This window comes from Strix uralensis, chromosome 23 (genome assembly GCF_047716275.1).
Source record: "Strix uralensis isolate ZFMK-TIS-50842 chromosome 23, bStrUra1, whole genome shotgun sequence".
NCBI classification, from domain to species: domain Eukaryota; kingdom Metazoa; phylum Chordata; class Aves; order Strigiformes; family Strigidae; genus Strix; species Strix uralensis.
The window spans coordinates 308,306-327,513 of NC_133994.1; the positions used below are offsets into that span (position 1 = coordinate 308,306).

General features: G+C 50.6%; 1 protein-coding gene across 11 annotated transcripts in view; it reads right to left on the minus strand.

Moving 5' to 3' along the window:
* The window catches only part of CAMTA1 (calmodulin binding transcription activator 1), a 305,462-nt gene that overhangs the window by 39,082 nt on the left and 247,172 nt on the right, over positions 1 to 19,208 (minus strand). For all 11 annotated transcript variants that reach the window (XM_074893063.1, XM_074893065.1, XM_074893060.1 and 8 more), the window contains 4 exons: positions 13,825 to 13,965; positions 9,703 to 11,558; positions 6,705 to 6,831; positions 5,542 to 5,676 (listed from right to left, as the gene is read on the minus strand). In XM_074893063.1, the coding sequence (XP_074749164.1) occupies positions 5,542 to 5,676; positions 6,705 to 6,831; positions 9,703 to 11,558; positions 13,825 to 13,965 (2,259 nt within the window). The remainder of the gene's footprint in view (positions 1 to 5,541; positions 5,677 to 6,704; positions 6,832 to 9,702; positions 11,559 to 13,824; positions 13,966 to 19,208) is intronic.

The following is a 19,208-nucleotide window of genomic DNA, read 5'->3' on the forward strand; positions in this document are numbered from 1 at the left end:
CAGCAGTGCTACTGTTTATGGACATGGACTTTTTTCTACCATGAGTCTCTCACGGCTGCATAAAAACATTTCTACGGACCACGCTGACGCTGAACACATCTCTCCTACAAGACTGTGCTGCCTGCATCTCGCCACATCTGGTCCCGGTACACAGATGTCCTCTGTGGATTTTGGTGATGAACATCCCCCATCTTGCATGCTCACCGCCACACAGAAATCGCATCCCCGCCAAGCTGCGAGGTGCCCCGGGCAGCATGCAGGTAACGTGAAGACCTGTGATCCCATCCACCTCCTGCGTGCCAACACAAGAGTCTGAGTGCCACAGGTATGGCCACGTCACGCTAACACCAGCGAGCCACCAAACCCCCCAGTCTTTTTTATGTTTTCCAGCTGGGAAAGGCAGCCAAATCTTACACTGAGACTCTGACGCCAGCTGGAAGGCTGCCTGTGGCACCCCCTGACATTCAGTACCAGTCACACCCTTGCCCATCCTATCACACACTGGACTCGTTGGTTTGTGTATTTTTAAGTTCTGTTTGGGCTCCCTACGGCAGCACTTACTGCTCCCAACCTCTTTCCTGCAGATACGTAAGCGTAATGCCAAGGAGCACTCACACCATTCTCCCTGGAATTGCTGATCATGTCCCATGTCAGGGAAGCATCATCTCTACGGACACTTTCTGAAAGCAGTAAAGGCTTCAGTGGAGGGCACACATATGTGCTTTCCACTGGAAATCTGTACTAAAAAGCCTTTCTAATTTGTTACACATCTGTCACTAGGAGATCTCTGTCCTTCAGTTCAGAAGGGGTCTCGTTTGCTTTTTGTTCTTCTTTTTTGTTTTCTTTCTTAGGAGAACCTCTCTACAGACAGTGAATGAAAAGTGAGGTCAAATGAGCACATGATGGCTTCTGAAAACTGTCAGTTTTATAGAGAAAAAAGAAGAGGCTGCCAAATTTATCAGAGCAGATTGGGATCACATGGGAGTGCTTCACGAGAAAAGAACCAACACCACTGTTCTAATTAACTAGGAAAAAAATGCAAGAACATCAGCAGCTGGTGTCCACTGTCCTTTTGTAAAAGGTCCAACTCATCTGTGGGGTACGATAAGGAAAACTCAGCATAAAAGCAGCGTGGCTGCATATAGCTCAGAAAAAGGTGCGCTACCCTCTATAGCGCAGCACAGACAAGGAAAGGAAAGGAAAAGGGAGCAGCCCTTCAGAGGATGGCCACCCAAGGTGCTGTCCCCAAAACGCCTCCTCTGCACAGTCCTTCAGTTGGCCCGACACGGCCCTAGAAACAGGAGGCACGGAGGGAGATGGTCTCAAACACTTCCTAGGTGTTTGCAGTACGGCTCCCTGATCCCAGTGGCCAATACTTACTCTGTGCTCAAACAGGTGGGGTTTTATCCTTGTCCCGAGCTCACTACTTCCAAGAGTAGCAATTACTAAAAACCAGGAAATTATTTAATGAAATGTTTTTCTCTGGGAAACACAATTCCCATTGTTTCACTCAAAATGCCCTCCTGTTCATCGTATCTCTCCCAGACCCCGAGCCCTACAGGCACTGGTTAGATGTTCCCTGAATAATCCTAGGAATCACCTGCCTTTAAAAAAACTGAAACCAGAAGTTGCCGTAAGCACTTCTAAGAAGGAAGCGCGATAGGTCACTCCCCTGCTGCTCTCTGCCGGTGCGACAGCCAGGTGGGAGCAGTTGCCGCTGCGCCGCGGCGCGGGCCCACGCCTGGATCCCGCGGCAGAAGGTGCGGGGATGTCCCGCAGCCGGCAGCGCCTCTGCCCCGCGCCTGCGCCGAGAGCTGCCCAGTGGGAAGAAGAGTTTGTGCTCGCCTCTTCCTGCTGGCCCCCCTGCAACTCCACCTTTGCAACGCTTGGTTTCAGATGCTTCCTTGCTAACCCATCTTTGTTGAAATCTGGAAACTTCTACAGAGGTGTGATTCCAAGTGTGCCTATCTGAGCATAGACTGGGAGCCATCCATACCCGAGAGCGGCAATTTCACGGACACATCCATTTCATTTACTGGCTTTGCTGACACCATATCCTTTCATGAGCGAGCTACTGCTGTCTGCCCTTTTACGTCCAGAGCTGTGCTACAGCCCGTGTAGCACAGCCTATTGCTGCAAAGGCATACAACGACTGCGCAAGTCCTGTAACTGGACAATAAATTCTCAAGAGGAGCTTGCAGAGAAACTGGAACCACTACGCTGTGAGCTGGGCACGCTCAGGCAGCTAAAGACTTGCCTCCTTAAGACAGGAACAGAGGCTACAGGTTTTCAGGTATCTGCAGAACTGACCAAAGAAAGCAGATTAATTTTTGTCTTAATGTAACTGGAAATATACAGTTCACATATAGGACGCCTTGTCTTTCTTTTAAAGAGATTTGTGGAAGACAATTATTTCTCTAAACTTATGCAAGATGGAAATTGCTTATCCTTCTCCTACACTGTCCCTGGGGTATGGCTGACTGTTAACCCTGCCTCTCTCACAGCGGTCATACTAGCTGGAATCCTTAACTGTGTTTTAACAGGGTCATGCAAAGGAACTCAAAGTGTTCCACCGAGTTAATTAAAAGGAATTTAAAAATTCTAGTCAATATTTTGGGACTATAAATATTCCTCCAAAACCATCCCTCAAGACTACAGAACAGGCAGAAGGGCAAGGATTTGAAGCTGGGCAATTAAAGTAAACAGAGGAGACAGGGATTTGTGTATTTATTCTATTGACAGAATCAACTCAACATTAGCTTATACCTTAACTAGCTAAGCTAACATTTGCTCTCTAAGAATAAATGGGAGGATGCTGCTGGTCCTTTAAAGTGTAATTTGCTCCCTTTGGAGTGCTCTGCATCAAGGCAGAGGCTTCTGATAAGTCATGGTTAGTATAATTATTCAGTCTTTTTCCCTGAAGGGCCTCTGCAATGCAGCGGTCCTTTTACTTTTTTTTTCCCTCCCTGCTAGCAATGCCCTAGTTTGTTCAGTGCTGCAGTCCCCCTCCCTTCCACCACCACCACATCATAGCAATCTCTAATTGAGAACTTGCCCGCTAACTGGGAGCTCCCAGCAAACTGCAGGAACACCAGACAGCACTCACAGCCACCTTCTGCAGCTCCTCCGGATTCACCAGCACTGAGGGAATTGTCTAACAAGGGTTTTAAAACCTGCCCGCTTTGCACGCCACACCGGAGAGCCTGGTAACAGCTGCGGATCAGTCTCCATCGTGCCAGGATCGGCTGCACTCCACGTGCAACGTGCCGCCCCAACAGCAGATGAAAAGCACCTGGAGACTCTTCCAATACGCAGGAGTCAAGCAAGCTCAATTCTGATGCTGAACACGAGACTACGTGCCCTTGCTCTTTAAGAGCTATTTCCATTTCTGTCTGCAGGTATGCCTCTGCAGCCAAGTCACAACCTCTCTTTACTCCTGCAATAATCACAGTGACCTGTCTCTGTGCCGCTCCTGTCTACCAACATCAGAAGCAGTGCTGCCCCAGCTTCCCTGAAATGTCCCTCTTGTACGTGGCACGAGAAACACAGCAGCTACAGGTCAGAAAGCAGAGACAAGCTGAACGTTTGTGTTCGGTGACGTTACAGGGAGGGGGAGAGCCAGGGGAGGATGCGTCAGTCTGCTGCTAATACTAATGGATAACCTTGAACAGCTGAAGATACCGGTACTGTGCCACTGAAACCACGCCTGGTGCTACTCTGAAGGAAATGCTATCTTCTTCTTTCCCCCCAACTGTCTCCAAAAGCATCAGCTCGGACTCTGCACACGTACACGCACCACTCTGCCAGAACCCAGCTAGAAATGGCTCCTCCTCACCTGCCCCTGGTGCTCACGGTGCACAGACGAACTGCAGATGCTCCCACCAGCAGTGTCAGGGTGCTCAGGTTTGGCTCACGCCTGCTACTGGTATGGAAAAAGCTTCTAATGAATGCTTTAATGAAAAAAGCTTTTTCTGACAAGGCTTCCCAGACAGAATGAGGGAGCCCACCTCTCAACTGCCACCTGCCTACACTGACATGTAGTTGGCCTGAATTAAGCTCGAAACTGTTCGGTATTTCTCCAGTTAAACAGTTCTAAGTATTTGCCATGTCCATCAAAGATATAAAATAACAACACAGTAGCATATGCTTCAAATCTCTGTAATGACAGCAATATTTTAAAGGCATTAAACTGGTGTCAAAAGTAATAATCATGGTAGATTTCCCAAAGCACGTGTTGTATTACAGTTACCATGTTTGCAGCTGACAGACAGAATAGGATGAGGTTAATTGACTGAGGAACAAACTGCATCAGTGTCTTACCTCATTATTTCTCTTCCCTTCAGTATGGCCCTGTGCAAACAACTACTTCTGTGACTTCTTTTGTGTAACGCTTTGTAACATTAGCATTAGTTTCTCAGCTATGAAATCTCTGAAGACTAAGGATCTGACCTTACCATATTTCTCTCCTGTATTTAGCAGAGAAAATAGACACTTAGCAAATGGGTGACCAAGCAGAAGCGTTGGGACTTTGCTAAGATTGCACAAAATGCAGTGCCGCAGCAGCTGGCTCTCTCTGATAAAGGAAGATGAAGGCAGTGCTACCGGTCCTTTCCCAGCTATTTCCCTGCACCTCCTTGGTCTGAGCTGGAAGCTGCATCTCTCTAAGCCATCACAGGAAGAGAAACGAAGGCTCCCAAGTTCCCCTGCTAGCCTTCTCATCTTGCTCCTTTATAAAATGCATTTTGAAGGCACAGGGTTACCAGGCAGACCTGAACCTAAGACTTGCCTGCACAGAGCTGCCCTACAAACCCAGAGCCCGGGCTCCCATCCCTCGGTGCAACATTCTGGTCCCAGGGATCTGTTCTGATCAATCGAGGATTCTTCTGCCAAATGCCTGGCTAAGAGCTAATGCTATCAGGGTGTCCCTCTCATCCCTGCAAGGCACGAGGGATGCTCTTACCAGTCTGAAGAGGCTGACTGTGGCTGTGAGGTGCCAGAGCATGCCTGGCTTGCCATCAGCACAGACTGCTCCAGCACTGAGACTCTCAGGTGTTTGACAGAATCTGCCTCTGCCCCATTTGGTAACTGCTAGGTAACGAGGTGGGATGTGGACACCATAGCAGTGGCTGGCTAAAGTCCCCTCATTCCTTAAATTACCTCACCATCTTCCCACTTTCTGCTTAGGTAAATAAACATTTTTCTAGATAAGCTCAAGTTTCAGGGTTCTCAGGGAACACAGCTGCAGCACAGATGCTTCTCTCCTGCTAGGGTCTGGGTAGTCCCTGTTTTGGGAAACAATCAGCTTTCTATTCAGACAAAGAGACCCCTTTGTCTCCTTCCCATCAAATGCAGCCACATTTTGTTCACACCAAAGGAACAAGTACGAAACTTCAGCAAGAGGTCTTTGATTAATCGTGCAACAGACCTTCCCCCCAGCACAAACCCGCCCCTCTGCATCACCCCACCACAGCAGGAGCTGCTCCTTTCCTTCACAGACCTGACACTTGCCAGCCTTTGTTAAAGAGTATCGCATGTTCTTACCATCCAAGGACAGCCAGTCATGCTGGGAGGAAGGCAGGGTTGGCAGAGCTCTGGCTTTATATTCAAACACCACAGAATTGGAGATGATCTGATTGTTGAAGGCAACTTGCAAAGTCACGAGCCCAGTGTCATGAGCTAAAAGGAAAGTACATGTGGTAAGACAGAGACCTCCCCGCAGAAACGCAGAGCTCGGCATTACCCCACTGATCTCCCCGTGGGCTACGCGGCGGGCTGAGAGCAGATGCAGTGAGGAGAGGGGGCGTTTGACAATATTTTTGTGACTAGAAAACTGAAGAGTCCAAAACACCAATCTGTATTTTCAAACACGAAGGTTGTATGCCTAAGAGTCATCTAATGGGCGGTTGTTTTGGCAGGATGCAGAATCACAGGTGTTCCTAAAGATTAACCAGCCTCACTGCACTTCCAGTGGGAAGCCGGGGCCTAACAATGAAGCCAAGTTATCCTGCATACACCTAAAGCCATCTACTGAGGGCCAGCACTGCTAATCTCTGCAGGGAGGCTGGAGGCGTTCTCATCCTCTAAGTACCAAGGACAAAGTGCGGAATACAGGCAAATTAAGAGTCCACAGAGCAGCGAGTGCACTCTTGGATAACAGCTGCTCTTTAATCAAAACTAAAGAGATGCTTAGAATTATTTTAAATAATTAAAAGGTTTTAAACTAAAAGAGGGTAGGTTTAGATTAGACATAAGGAAGAAATTCCTCCCTGTGAGGGTGGGGAGGCCCTGGCACAGGTTGCCCAGAGAAGCTGTGGCTGCCCCCTCCCTGGAAGGGTTCAAGGCCAGGTTGGACGGGGCTTTGGGCAACCTGGGCTAGTGGAGGGTGTCCCTGCCCATGGCAGGGGGTGGGACTGGATGGTCCTTAAGGTCCCTTCCAACCCAAAACAGTCTGGGATTCTATGAAATGATTTCAAATAATTATTTGAAAGCTAATTCAGAGCTTCTAAAGAATATTGGTTGTGATCTGTTGTGATGTATCAAGATCTCAAATTGCTAGTCTCACACTAAATAGGTCAAAGAAAAAGCAAAAGCTTCCCAGTGTTTATGCACTGCCTTTCACAATGGGTCCATGAGTTTAGTCAAGACATATACAGGGCACAAGAACTTTCTCTGAGACCACCAGCTCTAGGAGAGGTGTTCCTTACCTGGGCAGTAGCAGCGCAGTACCCCTGGCTGAATTAAAGATGCAGGCACTGAGATCTGATCAAACAGACAGCTGTAATTATTGCTGGCTTCCTGCCATGGACCAGTAATGAGGACTTTTACTCCTCCCTGCGAGGAAAAGAGGGGGGGAAAAAAAAGCATTACAGAAGATGCCATTCCCAGAGAGAACCACGTGCTGAAACGGCTGAATGTCAGCGAGCATGGCGAGGGCGGACGGAGGCGCCAGGCTAACACAGACCCTTGGCACGGGCCAACACGGACGCCCAGTCCCGCACAGAGACCCGCAAACATTCCGTCATCTTTTGTCTCTCTCACTTGCTCTGTTCCCCGCTCCTGCCCACACGCTCCAGCCCCGCACTCTGCCAGCGTGGCCCTCGCCTGCCCTTCTCCAGTCCCTCGCCAGCTCCGGGGCCGGGATGGGTGAACCCCGCCGGCCACCCCCGCTCCAGGCAGCTCCCGGGCACCCCTGGGCGCCCCATCCCCGCCTCGCGCCCACCACCGTCCCCTCAGGCTCCCGGCGCAGCTCGGGACACCGACAGGTGCCACCGGCCGCGGGCAGCGAGCGCTGTGCCCGCCACGGCCGCCCGGCCCTGCGGGGGACGGGAGGGACGAGGGGCGGCCTCGGGGGAGCGGGGCCGCGGAGCCGACAGACCGCGGCGGGGGCAGAGCTCTGCCAGCACCCGCAGCCGCCCACTCGCGCTCTTCTGGGCGCCGGCAGCCGGTTACACACGCGCACGACAGCGCGGGGTGACCCCACACGGGGCCGTGTCTGCGGAGCTGCTCGGGCCAAATAGGCCCCAAACCTTCCCCCGGGGCTCTGCCCGGCCCCCGGGCGGCCTCTGGCGCCCGCCGCTACCGGGGAGGCACCGGCTGCCCTCACGCTCGGGCCCGCGGGAGCGGCGGCACCGGGCCCTCCGCCGCGGGCCGGGCCGGGCCTCGGGCCTGCTCCGGCCGGGCCCCGCAGCCGCCACGCCGCCCCGTCCGCCGGCCCCTTCCCCGCGGCCGTGCTGCCCTCGGGCGGCCGCCGGAGGGAGCGCGGCCCGGGGAGGCGGATCCAGGCCAGGACCGGGCCGCGGGGCAGCGGCGGGGCCGCGGGGAGCCGAGGCCGCCCAGGAGCCCGCCCGGCGGCGGCAGAGCTGGGGGGGGGCTCCCCGCGATGGCCCCTCCGCCCCCCCCGGGTCCCCCCGCAGCAGCGAAGGCCGCTGTCGGCGGGGGGAGGGCGAGAAGCGCGCGGCTGCGGCGCCGGGCCGCTGGGAAAGGATCCCCGGGCCTCTGGGAAAGGATCCCCGCGGCCAGGGAGCGCTCCTGGGCCGGTGCGTCTGTGCACATGGATTCGGCCTTGCGGTCCGAAATAAAACAGGCTCTGCCAGCAGGAGTGGAACAACCCGTTAGTGTAGCAATGGATTAAAAAAAAAAAAAAAAGGTTTCCATGGCAGCGGCAAAAAAGAACGATTTGCACTAGAAAGGCTGGAGGCTGCTGTTAGTGTGGATTGTTGGGACCTTCTGCACAAGCGGAGTCAGACCGAGTGTGCCGGCACAGGTACGGCAGAGGCGGCGCCTGAGCCCGGCAGAGCCGAGCCCCCGAAACACGGGGCCCAGCTGCTCACAGGCCACCACTGTGTCACTGCTCCCAACCAGCCGGTTCGGCGACACCAGCAGTGACCGCAGCGCTGGCTCTGCACCTTGTATTATACTCCAGAGAAGCAAACTGGCACGTTCAGACCCGGTTTTCCACCAAGACCAAGAGAAGGTGAACTTGAGCTGGTGGCGAGCAGGAGAGGAGCCGTGGCCGCCTCGGCTCTTAGAGAGGCCTCTGGATCTGGCAGCCGGCGGAGTGAGGGCCCTGGGCACCTCCTGCCCTGGACGGCCCCCGGCTTCCCCGTCGGTCGAGGGCTGGGTGAGGCTGTGGCGAGTGGCAGGACGCCTCCAGCTGCCCACCCGCCCGAGCCTGCGCTGCCACCTCGCTGGCCACGACGGGCTTGCCTGGCGAGAGAGTGACTAAACGGCGGGCAGAAACTCCCGACGGAGGCTTTTCATCAGCGCCCGCCGGCCGCTCCTGCGTGCTGGCAGCCTCAGGCTCTTCCCATCTGCAGAGCGAACACCCGTGTTTGCACACCAAGTCCCGTACTGCAGACGAGAACTCTTAGAGCCACTGAACACCAGCTCACCGCCTGCTCCTGTAACACCGTGGGCCTGGAGCGGTCGCAGGGTCATTCAGCTGAAGGCTAAGCCACCTCATTTTATTACTGCACATTTCTGCTGCTTCGCCCACTGGCAAACTTGCCATCCAGTGGTGTCAGATGCACACTTACTGGCGGTGGCATCACAGGACTGATAATCGGATCACCAGTCAACAGGAGCAGAGAGATCTTCTCCTGAGCAGTCATTATACACCTCCGTAAGGTAACAGATACAACAGTGCTCCAAGGCTGGGCTTACAAAACCACAAAGGACCGTTTTGTTAATTCAAAACAACCTGCCTCTCCATTACTGGCTCAAAACAGCCTCTGTCCTCCAGCATTCCTTGACATTTTTAACTTGTGGTGCATGCAACTGATTTTGGATACTCTGGGGGATGGAGGTGAAGGCTGAACTCATGAAGGCCATGAAGGTCCCGGATTATTCTACAAAGAACATCAGAGCCACATTCAAGGATCAGCTCCAGTTTGCAAACTCTATTGGTCTAACGTGGCGAGGTAGCACCATGAAACCATCATGTGGGAAATACATTGCTTTTCAGTGCAACAAAACATTTCTGTTCGGATGCTTCCCAAGTGAAGAAAGGGCCCTGCCAGGATAATGAAGTGCTTAATTAAAAGTACACTCAGACATGCAAATGGCCATGGATGCTCTGACTTCTAAGAGAAATATTTTAAAAGCCTTGTCAAAGCTTTAACAAAACAGTTCTTGGGAGCCTTTATTAACAAAGCAGCGAAAGATAAGGCAGTAAACGTTAATGAGTAAAAGCCCTAGACTTACCTCAGGGTAAGACCATTCTGGTGAATAATCTGTCACCATGAACAAGCGCCCACTCTGCTGTAGCAACCCCAAAGTGCCTTGTGCCGCGGCTGCTGAGACCACCTCAGCCACATGCATGTACGCCATGGTGCTGGCTCCGTTCTCTGTGCTGCTGAGCTGCATGTTGGCTTGCTGCGGACTGCAGCACGGGATGCACATTTCAGCCTGGTTGTAGGTTGCTCTGTTACTGTCTTCAGGCTGAGACAGTCCGGCACTGTCCCCTGACACCAGCTGGTGTCCATAGAGAGCATTGCTCCCACCTTCTACCGATATGAAATCATTAATTAGATCAGAAAACTGGTTGCTGAAGGAGATGTCAAAGTGGTCCAAGTTAAGCTCCATGTTGGAGGAGTTATTTAAGCTGGGATGGGCCACGGGATAGAGTCCTTGTACCATGTTTCCTTGGAGAATAGGGAGATTGTTCCCATTCCTGATACTCCCATTGGCCTCAGGCTGCAAGTAGTGTTCTGTGCTGCAGGCTTGAAGATCCCCTGATTTAAGTAGATTTTCGTTCCCTTCTGCCTGCTGGGAGGTCTCCATGGGAACTTCAGCTTCTGCAGTCATAGCCTGGAAGTTTGCTTGGAACTGCATGAGCTGGAGAGAAGAGGTGGACTCTATTCTGGTTTCCACTGTGCCGTTACAGTTGGAAGTGGTTTGGGACGAGGACTCTGTTTTCACACTGGGGATTCCTAACGTGTTCACAAATGAGCCACTTGTGTCATTCAAATTGTTGTGAGTGTTTTGCTCAAGGGGAAGAGGTTTGCTGGCATCCTGCAGAAAGAAGCTGGGGGAAGGGGTCTGATGAACGTGAGGGCTCTGGACGGTCTGATTGAAGCTGGAAGAATAGTCCTTGTTGGAGTCAATGGCACTGAAGTCCATCTGCTCCAGGGTGGTACTTGGGCTCAGACCTCCTCCAGATGGAAGCAAACCTGAACCGGTAGTGAGGGTGAGAGTGTTGGATGCAGAAGTGGAGGAAAATGCTTCTTTGGACATCTGTTGTTCAAAAGATGTGTCCTCAGTTTTAATTTCTTTTGTGAGGGTTGTATTGAAGTTGAAGCTACGTTCTGTTGTGGGTGACTGCCTTATGTTGGTACTGATGCTGTCACTTTTCATACCTCCTCCACCATAAGTCTGCCCTTGCTTGGGATTGTTAAGAAAACAGTCTGGGTCAAAATTCATGGTGGTTTCTGGAATCTTTCTATTTCCATCTAATGTTGTGGAGAGCACAAGTTCCTCGGAGACCGTGCTGGGTAGCATCGACAAGCTCTCTGAACTGCCGGTTGTTGGAAAAGCAAATTTGTGTCCATCTGAACTCACAGCAAGTACCAGTCCTTGTGCAGCTGCATCTGAGGACAGAAGGTGTTGATTTGGGCCGGAGGTGGGTGACATGGTATACACAGCTTCACTGGTGACTTCTGACATAAACACGGTGGCACTTTGTGACAAGCTTCCCATAACTGAGGCCACAGCCATACTAGAGACGCCAGTGACGGCCGGGCTGTCCGCCATATCCGGGTCGCTATTTAATCCACTGCTGATGGACACGGGAGAATTCTGGGTCGTGTCAGGGACCTCCACCTGGTTGGTGGAAGAAACCTCAGTGCTGTTTTGATGGAGCAACACTGGTTTCGCCACTTTGCCGTTCCTCTTCTCTCGGCTGGAGGCCTTGCCATGACTGTGCTCGTTCTTGCCTTCAGAGACATCGTTATTTTGTACCTCTGAATGAGTGCTGTACCCACCTGTCCTTGGTTCGACCTTTGGTGATATGATGCGGTGTTTGGCACTGTTACACTTGTGATGCACACTGCTTCCTGCCCCTGTGCCAGAAAACAACAACATTTGCCACTCAGTAAACACAAAGTTAAGACGATGCTAGTCGTGTATCTTATGGCTGTAGCAAAGGAGAGCCCTGCTGCCGCGCGAGTGCGTGTGAGAGAGAGCGAGCAAGAGAGACCTCGGAAATAAAATTAATTTCTCACCAGGGCCAGATTTACAGATCCCTTTCTGTCTAACACATAGTTCCACTGCGTGCAATGACAGCAACCTCGAAACAGGCGCCTGTGCGCCCTTCCCCTCACCCCTCACTCCCTGCCCCCATTAGACAACCTGTCAGGAGGAGAGGAATCGGCGTCTGTGACAAGTTTTAAACGGGCCCAATCCCAGTGCAAAGTCTGCAGAGCGAGGGCTGCTGCTGTCGCCCATGGCAGGGGGCTGCTGCCACGCAGGCCCTGCTCTGTCCGCGCCACGGCGAAGCCTCATCCCCCTGTGACACCGAGGGTGGCTCTGCATGCCGGCTCGTGTCCGCGGTTTGACAGCCATGCCCGTGTGTGGGAGCTGACCGGTGATCTGGGGGTGACAGATGCCGTGTCACACTCCTGTCCCTGCTGTCACCCCGCCGCCTCAACCGCCACCCTCATCTCCTCGTCACCATCGTGTCTCTTGCAGGTGCCCATCACACTGTTACGGGGCGTTGGCAGCACGGAGAGAGCTCTCCCTCCGTAAGGATGGCGATGCGTTTCTCTTGTCCTAAGCTGTTCACACGCTGGCAGATAAACATTCTGTGCTCTGAGGTCGCACGCAAAGCGCACGGTTAGTGTGGGAGCGGCTGAGGAACGCTCAGAGGTCACGGTAAGAGCCCTGCCCGGGGTTCAGCCAGCGGCGCTTCACCGGCCCCCGCTCAGGGGAGCCTGGAAAGCACTGGGACGACGTAAACAATTCTGTCCACAAAGGCATCTCAGCCACAACCCCTGGTGCAGGGACTGCTTTTATTGTTTAAAGAACAGCCCATAAATTTTTGTTGTTTCTGTCCTTAATTGATTCATTTTCCCTAGAATGAGGTAAGAACATTAATTATGGTACCGTATAATGACTAAAGGGGGAAAGAAACCCCCTCCTTATAGCTGATGGCTACAATTATAAATGCCATCTTCTGGGTAACATAAAGTGTCCACGCAGCCGCTGCGATTTGCTCAATCTTTTGTTCCTTGCCCTTGAAGGGGAACTTCTCTATTATGTGCTCAAGATTTGAATCGGGTCACTTAAAGTAGTTCAGGACAGCGCTTTTGAGACTAAACACAATATTAAATCTCTCTATTCTCCCAGGTACAGAGATGAACAGGAACAAGGGAGAGGCGTTCACGCTGCCGTCTTTGCGGATGGCAGAGAGGAATTGGGAGTGTGTGTGTGTGTCAACGTGCAAGCCGTTACCAAACACAGCGATACCGTTGTGTTAAAAAGCATGCAGCAGACTTAGCACAAGACAAAACATCAAAGGGAAGAATAAAAGGATTCATGTTCAGATCTGCAAGCCTGGATCAAATGCTGAGCCTTAAGGGTTGAATTTTAATCCAAACTCAGGTATTTCAGAGGTCATCATTTTTACTTAAGCCTTGACTGTATAATGCAACTGCCCAAAAAAAGAAGAAAAAAATAAACCCTTTGAAGCACTGGCAGCTTTCCTTTATAAATTTCACTAAAGACTAATTAACATGTCATGTATTTTACTTGACCAAAGTACTAGAAAGGGGTGGCTATAAAGCAGATGAGTGGGAAAAGTGAATCACTCAGCTTCCCACTCTCTCTATAAAATGCTAATACTAAGGATGCTGTTTCTTGCTGTCGTAGTCTCACTCAAAACAAAGCCATCTTCTTTAACAGGAAAGAAAACTCCTGTATTGTCATGATACCTAAATAAAACCTGTCTTATCCCAGTAATACCTTGTAATTAACCACCTGAGCCCATTTTCTTCAGCAAAGTGGGCTGCAGGGCAAGGAATTCAGAGGGTGAAGTTGGAAGAACATCAAATTTTGATGCTTCAGTAACAAAATTTGAACATGTAGAAGAGAATATGCCTTTCTGAGCACATCACATATAGAGAGCATTTATTAGAACTTGCACATTACAAAGTGTTGACATTTTTTCCAGAAGTTCCAGCTGCATCTTTTTGTGCTCATGACTTCTGCCATCTGAATTCATTGTGTCTCAGTGTTTCACGATACAGCACTCTCAGCACGTCAGTACGACAAACCCTGCTCCAGGTCTGGATGAAGCTGCGACCGCTCGTGCCCTCCCAGGGTACTCACCCAAGGTACCAGTGCAGAGACAGTTGTGTGTCCGAGGCTGCGGTTTGGTCTGGTGACTGTCGAGGATCTGCTGCACCAGCTGCTCCACCGAGAACCCTGAACTGCTGTTTCCATTGCTGCATGTCCACTTAATGCCATGAACTGCGAAGAGAACAGTAAAACTTCCCATCAGGAACTTCAAAAACATGCCAGAAATCATCAAAAGCCACCCAAAAAGAACAGCAGAAACTCATTCCTGGTGCTTTCTGTCAGAACTGAAGGAGATCTATAAAAAGCAACAGTACTAGTTATTGTTTTATTATTCTCTGCTCCCGGATATCCATAGGCTTCCAAATGCAATTCCTGGAATAGGTACATACAGGGGAAAAAACCTCAGCAGAGTATCTTTCTCTATTTCAATTTGCTGTTAATGGTGACTCACTAAGCTGAAAAATTGTAAGGACTATCTAAATAGTGCATGCAACCTTCATTAAAAACCTGAAAGCAAAACCAGTACAGTTGCAAGGAGCATTTTGGAATCATCTTCTGTCTAATATGAAAACAAAATTAGTTAGTTTTATAATAAAATCAGCAGCCAAAAATATGCCAGTATAGTAGCAAATACAAACCTTTTGCCAGGTCTTCATTGTCAGATCCTGGTTGGCAGCAGTGGAGACTGACTCATTTTTTGGGAGTCACTAACAGACACTGTGCGAGTTCCTCCTCAGACTTGGACAACTTTTTAGTAATTTGAGAAAACGAACAGGAGGGTGACGTTGCAGAACATGTTGCAAACTGCAGGTCTCTTTTCTTGGGGACTCTCTTGGCCTGTTAGCTATTTAAATAAGAATGCTAAACTGCATGCACATAAATTACTTGAATAAAGGCTCCCTCAGAAGTTTTTAGACGCGGAATTTCACATAACAGTGATATGCTCAACCTGACTTACAATAGAAATAGCATTTATAAAATATTTTCTCCATAATAACTGACTCAAAGCATCTTCTGTCTCCTTTAATGTCTCTCTAAGCAATTTATATGTGCATATTATTTATTTATCCTTTGTGTGCACTAGAGCTCCCTTGCGGATTTTGGAACGTGCTGGTTGGTGGCGACATCATTTCCAAGCTGTCCCGCGCCTGGCAGCCCAGGCCTGAAGAGCTGCTGCTTTTCTTCTCCTTCTCCATGCAAATGCACGTCGCATGGGGAATAAAAAAGGAGCTAGAGACATGGGAACGCCTGCAGGGCCACGATCTTATTGGCATCACAGAGACTCAGTGGGACGGCTCCTGTGGCTGGAGGGCTGGGGTGGAGGGACACAGGATCTTCAGGAAGGACGGGCAGGGTGGGGGTCACCCTCTATGTCAGTGACCAGCTGGAAAGCACTGAGCGCTGCCGGGGGTGGGTGAGGAGCTGAGCGAGAGCTTATGAGTTGGGATTAAAGGGAGGGCAGGGACAGGAGACGTTATAGTGGGGTCTGCTACAGGTCCCCTGACCAGGAAGGCCAAGCGGAGGAGGCCCTCGACAGACAGGAGCAGCCGGTGACGAGCGGCGTCCTCAGGGGTTGGGACCGGCGCTGTGTAACGTCGTTGTTGGGGACACGGACAGGGGGACTGAGGCACCCTCAGCACGTTCCCAGTGACACCGAGCTGTGTGGTGCAGGGGCACGCTGAGGGAAGGGATGTGCCATCCAGAGGGACCTGGGCAGGCTGGGGAGGGGGGACGTGCCAACCTCATGGAGTGGAAGGTGTCCCTGCCCATGGCAGGGGGTTGGAACTAGATGGCGTCTAAGGTCCCAAACCATTCTATGAGTCTGCGATTCTTTTCAGGAGTGTCTTTGTCATGCTCTAGCAAAGCAGGTTCCTTGCATGTTGTATTCTAAAACCCTTAACCAGAATATACCGAATCAAAGCTGAAAGTCCTTCAGTGTTGTAGAATTAATCTCTAAACACACAGATCCCTGCACGGGGAAGGTCCTCGATGTGAGGCCGTGAAATGCCAGCAGCAGCACACCGGGCTGACAATCGCTGCACAGCCAGAAGAACCTGCAGACTCTGGAGCAACAAGCTGTAAGCTGCTTCACACAAGAAGATCAGAAGCAAATGAGGGCACGTTTATGGCAGCTAATGACTGCTGTCAAGAGGCAAGATACCGCGTAAAGCTCCTGTTCTCCTCTTTGGTGCTGCTTATTTAGTATGTGATACGCAGCCGCTGGAAGAGTTCCTGGATCTGCTCTGTGCAGCAGTTTTATTGCTTTTTTTATCACCTGTTGCTGTGTTGCCTCATCACCCACTGGTGTTACTTTGGCTAACAGCATCTCATCTTGGTCTGGTTTTTTATTGGACAGGCCGGATAACTTGCAGAAATATTGTAAATAAGGTTTACAAGTATTCTTCCTCATATCACTATTTAAAGTGCTGCAGTTAGTTTAGTAATGAGTCCCTCTATGCTTGCTTGACAACCACATTTATTGTTATCGTACCCAACAGATTTTGCTTTCTAGTATGTTCACAATTTTGAATTTCCTCTTAACACTGAGAATCTGTTATTATGTCTAAGTTTAAGTTTATATACGCTTACCACTTCAGTACCTCCACTCCCATTCACTTTCCTATTCCAGGTACAGTATTCTGTCACATGTGATGTTCTGCCTAATAAGTGATGTTCAAATAGCAGTTTTGCAAAAGAGACATTGACAGTGAGATTAAAGTGCAATAACGTATTTGGAATACTTTCAGCTACACTATATAAAGTTACTGAACCGTAATTATTACTGAAAAACTTTAAGTTATTTCAGGTTACCTCAGAAACATTTTGCTAAGGAAGTGAGCTCACACAGGTGCTGCCAGCTACAGAAAGTCCGTTTTGCAGCAGTTTGCTCCCTGCTGCTGCTAAATCCCATCACGAGCAGCGTATCGCAGGGGCCGGCTCTGGTAAGCGCATCATGTCTCGTGGTTTGTGTATTCGTGACGATGGTTTTTAAGCCTGAATCAAGCTGTGAGCTGGAAGCTAAGGAATAACGGACAGCTTTGCAGCTGGATACTTATAGTACCATGCCTATTATTTTCGGGTCCTTCCAGTATAACAAAGTCCCATCGCGGATCTATTGCTGCTGAGGAAAGGTCCTTCTCCAGCCTTGCTCCGGCTGATCCGGAAGGGCTCCAGCTTCTGTCCACGTGGTGAGACTTTTTTTAGTGCTTATGCTCCCCGTATGTTATGAAGGTTATAAAATAAAAAGCCAGTGAAGGGTGACAGATTGCAAAAAAAGAGTGTCTGGCTGCTTAATGCAAATTATCTGCTATCTTGGCACATGCAATATGCAGAATTTCTCCCTCCCCCTTTTAAAGAAAAACTCCTGTGAGCTGGTGAGTTGTTAGTACTGAATACCAAATACTATCAAGATGGCTTTTAGCATGTCACGCTTGGCTTCCTGACACGTAATGAATCAGCAGGAAAGGTGATTTCTATAGGGAAGAAAGTGCATTATGAAAGGAAGGTTAATAAAAAGCATACACACACACTCTTCCTGTTTCTTAGTGATTCAAAAAGTGAAACCTGTGTAGAACCACATCTGATTAAATATAGTCATAATGTAGGAACACAAAAAAAAGGAAAAAGATTGAATCTCGACAGAAATTCTGGGAAGTACTTTAATCTGAATTTCTGTTCAGACTCCTCCTGCACTTCCTTATAATTTAAAATGGAAGCTGTGAACTGCTCCAACACCTTCCTTTCTGGTGGTACCACGAAGGGGTCTAACGGCTGTTGCTGTACAGCAGCTCCACGCTGCCGGCCACGCACCCTCCGCGCAGCGCCTGCAGCACCGGGGCCGCGGAGCCGGGGACAGGTCCTGGTACTTCCCTGGGTGTGTGGAGAAGAGGAGTGAGGCTGGAGGAAGGTCCCTGATTCAGAGTGCTTATGCTGCTCCCAGCAGAAATGCCTCCAACCTCTTTCTGTGAGCACGGGCTCACACCTTTCTTCCCTTTTGAAGAAAGACAATAAAAATGGCCCTCCAATATTGGCCCAGCAGTTCCTCATTCATTAGTGCTGTCAGGACCTCGACCATCATGAGCAAAGGAATGAAAATGATCTAGATTACCAGCAAAAAGGCAACTCAGAAGCCAAAGGAAACTCACACACAGAAAAATACGATTGTCCAGGTTTCTTACACCACCCTGGCTAACATTTTCTTTCGCTGCTGGTGGTACTCAGTCCTACCAGCTCTGCAGCCCTGCAGACACCTTCCTCCTCCCCATCACCTTGAGCTGCCGTGCCATCTCACCTTCACTGTAGACCAAACACCGCCCTCAGCTGAAGCCTGACCACTTCCCTCTCTGTGGTTTCCTCCACCCTAAGCAAACTTGTCCCTAAAATACCTTACCACATTTAAATCTGATACTTTCACCCTTTCTGAATGCTCTGACATTCCTCTTTGCCACTTTGTCCACTTCACGCTTCCTGTTTCTGCTCTGAAGCTCTTTACTTCTGTATCCCATCAGTACAACACGCTTACACGCATACGCACACTATGTAACGAAGCCATTCCCCGTACCCTACGTGCTGCTCTTTGCCCAATTTTGACAGGCAAGGGCCTGTCTTTTGTTTTTTGAGTAACAACGCTGTCATCTCCCACATGCTAAGTTGGACAGACTGACAGAGCTGGAATATTTAGAATAATCAGGGTCAGGTTTCTGTTTGCCTCTGCCTCCTGCTGTACCTCAGCTCGCTGCAAACCCGTGTGAGTCCTGCCCTCGGCCTCTCCCGAGCAACACAAAACACTTTAAAAAAACCCTGTAAGCGCTGACCTTAGCGCCAGCGGGTCCTTTGTCCTCCCGCCCCGCTGAGGGGAAGGAGCCTGCCCTGCTTCCTGCATCCCCTCCACCAACTGTTGACACCGGGAGGCTGTTTCCATGGTGATGGTCAATTGGAAACGGCAGCCTTGTCCCTTCAATTTCCAGGCGTTGGTGTTGACAGAAGTAAAGGCCTAGCTCTGATTTCTCAGTTCGGCTGGAGAAGATTTCCATTAGATTTATCCCTCCGTACCCAGGCGCCCACACACAATTCAGCTTTGATTTCCCAGCCCTCCACCTGCCCTCGTCACTGCTTTAAAGATTTCCTGGGCCCCGCCGCTGGGGAAGATCACCCTGCACGTTTGCCGTTTCCTCGTGACACCTCCCGAATTTTAACGTCTTTGGGAGGACTCGTGCGGACGTTTCACTCCTGGCCCTTCCCTGACGAGCAGTCTGCCGTGAGCCCTTGCCCTGCCCTCGCAGGTTGGCTGCGGTGTGAGGGGGGGTTGTTGAGCAGCCGCTGGGGGTGGCCGTGGCTCAGTCACCCTGGGGGAGCGCAGCGGGTGAGACTCCTCAGCAGCTGCTCCCAGCGAGGCTTCTGGACTTTTCTTCACA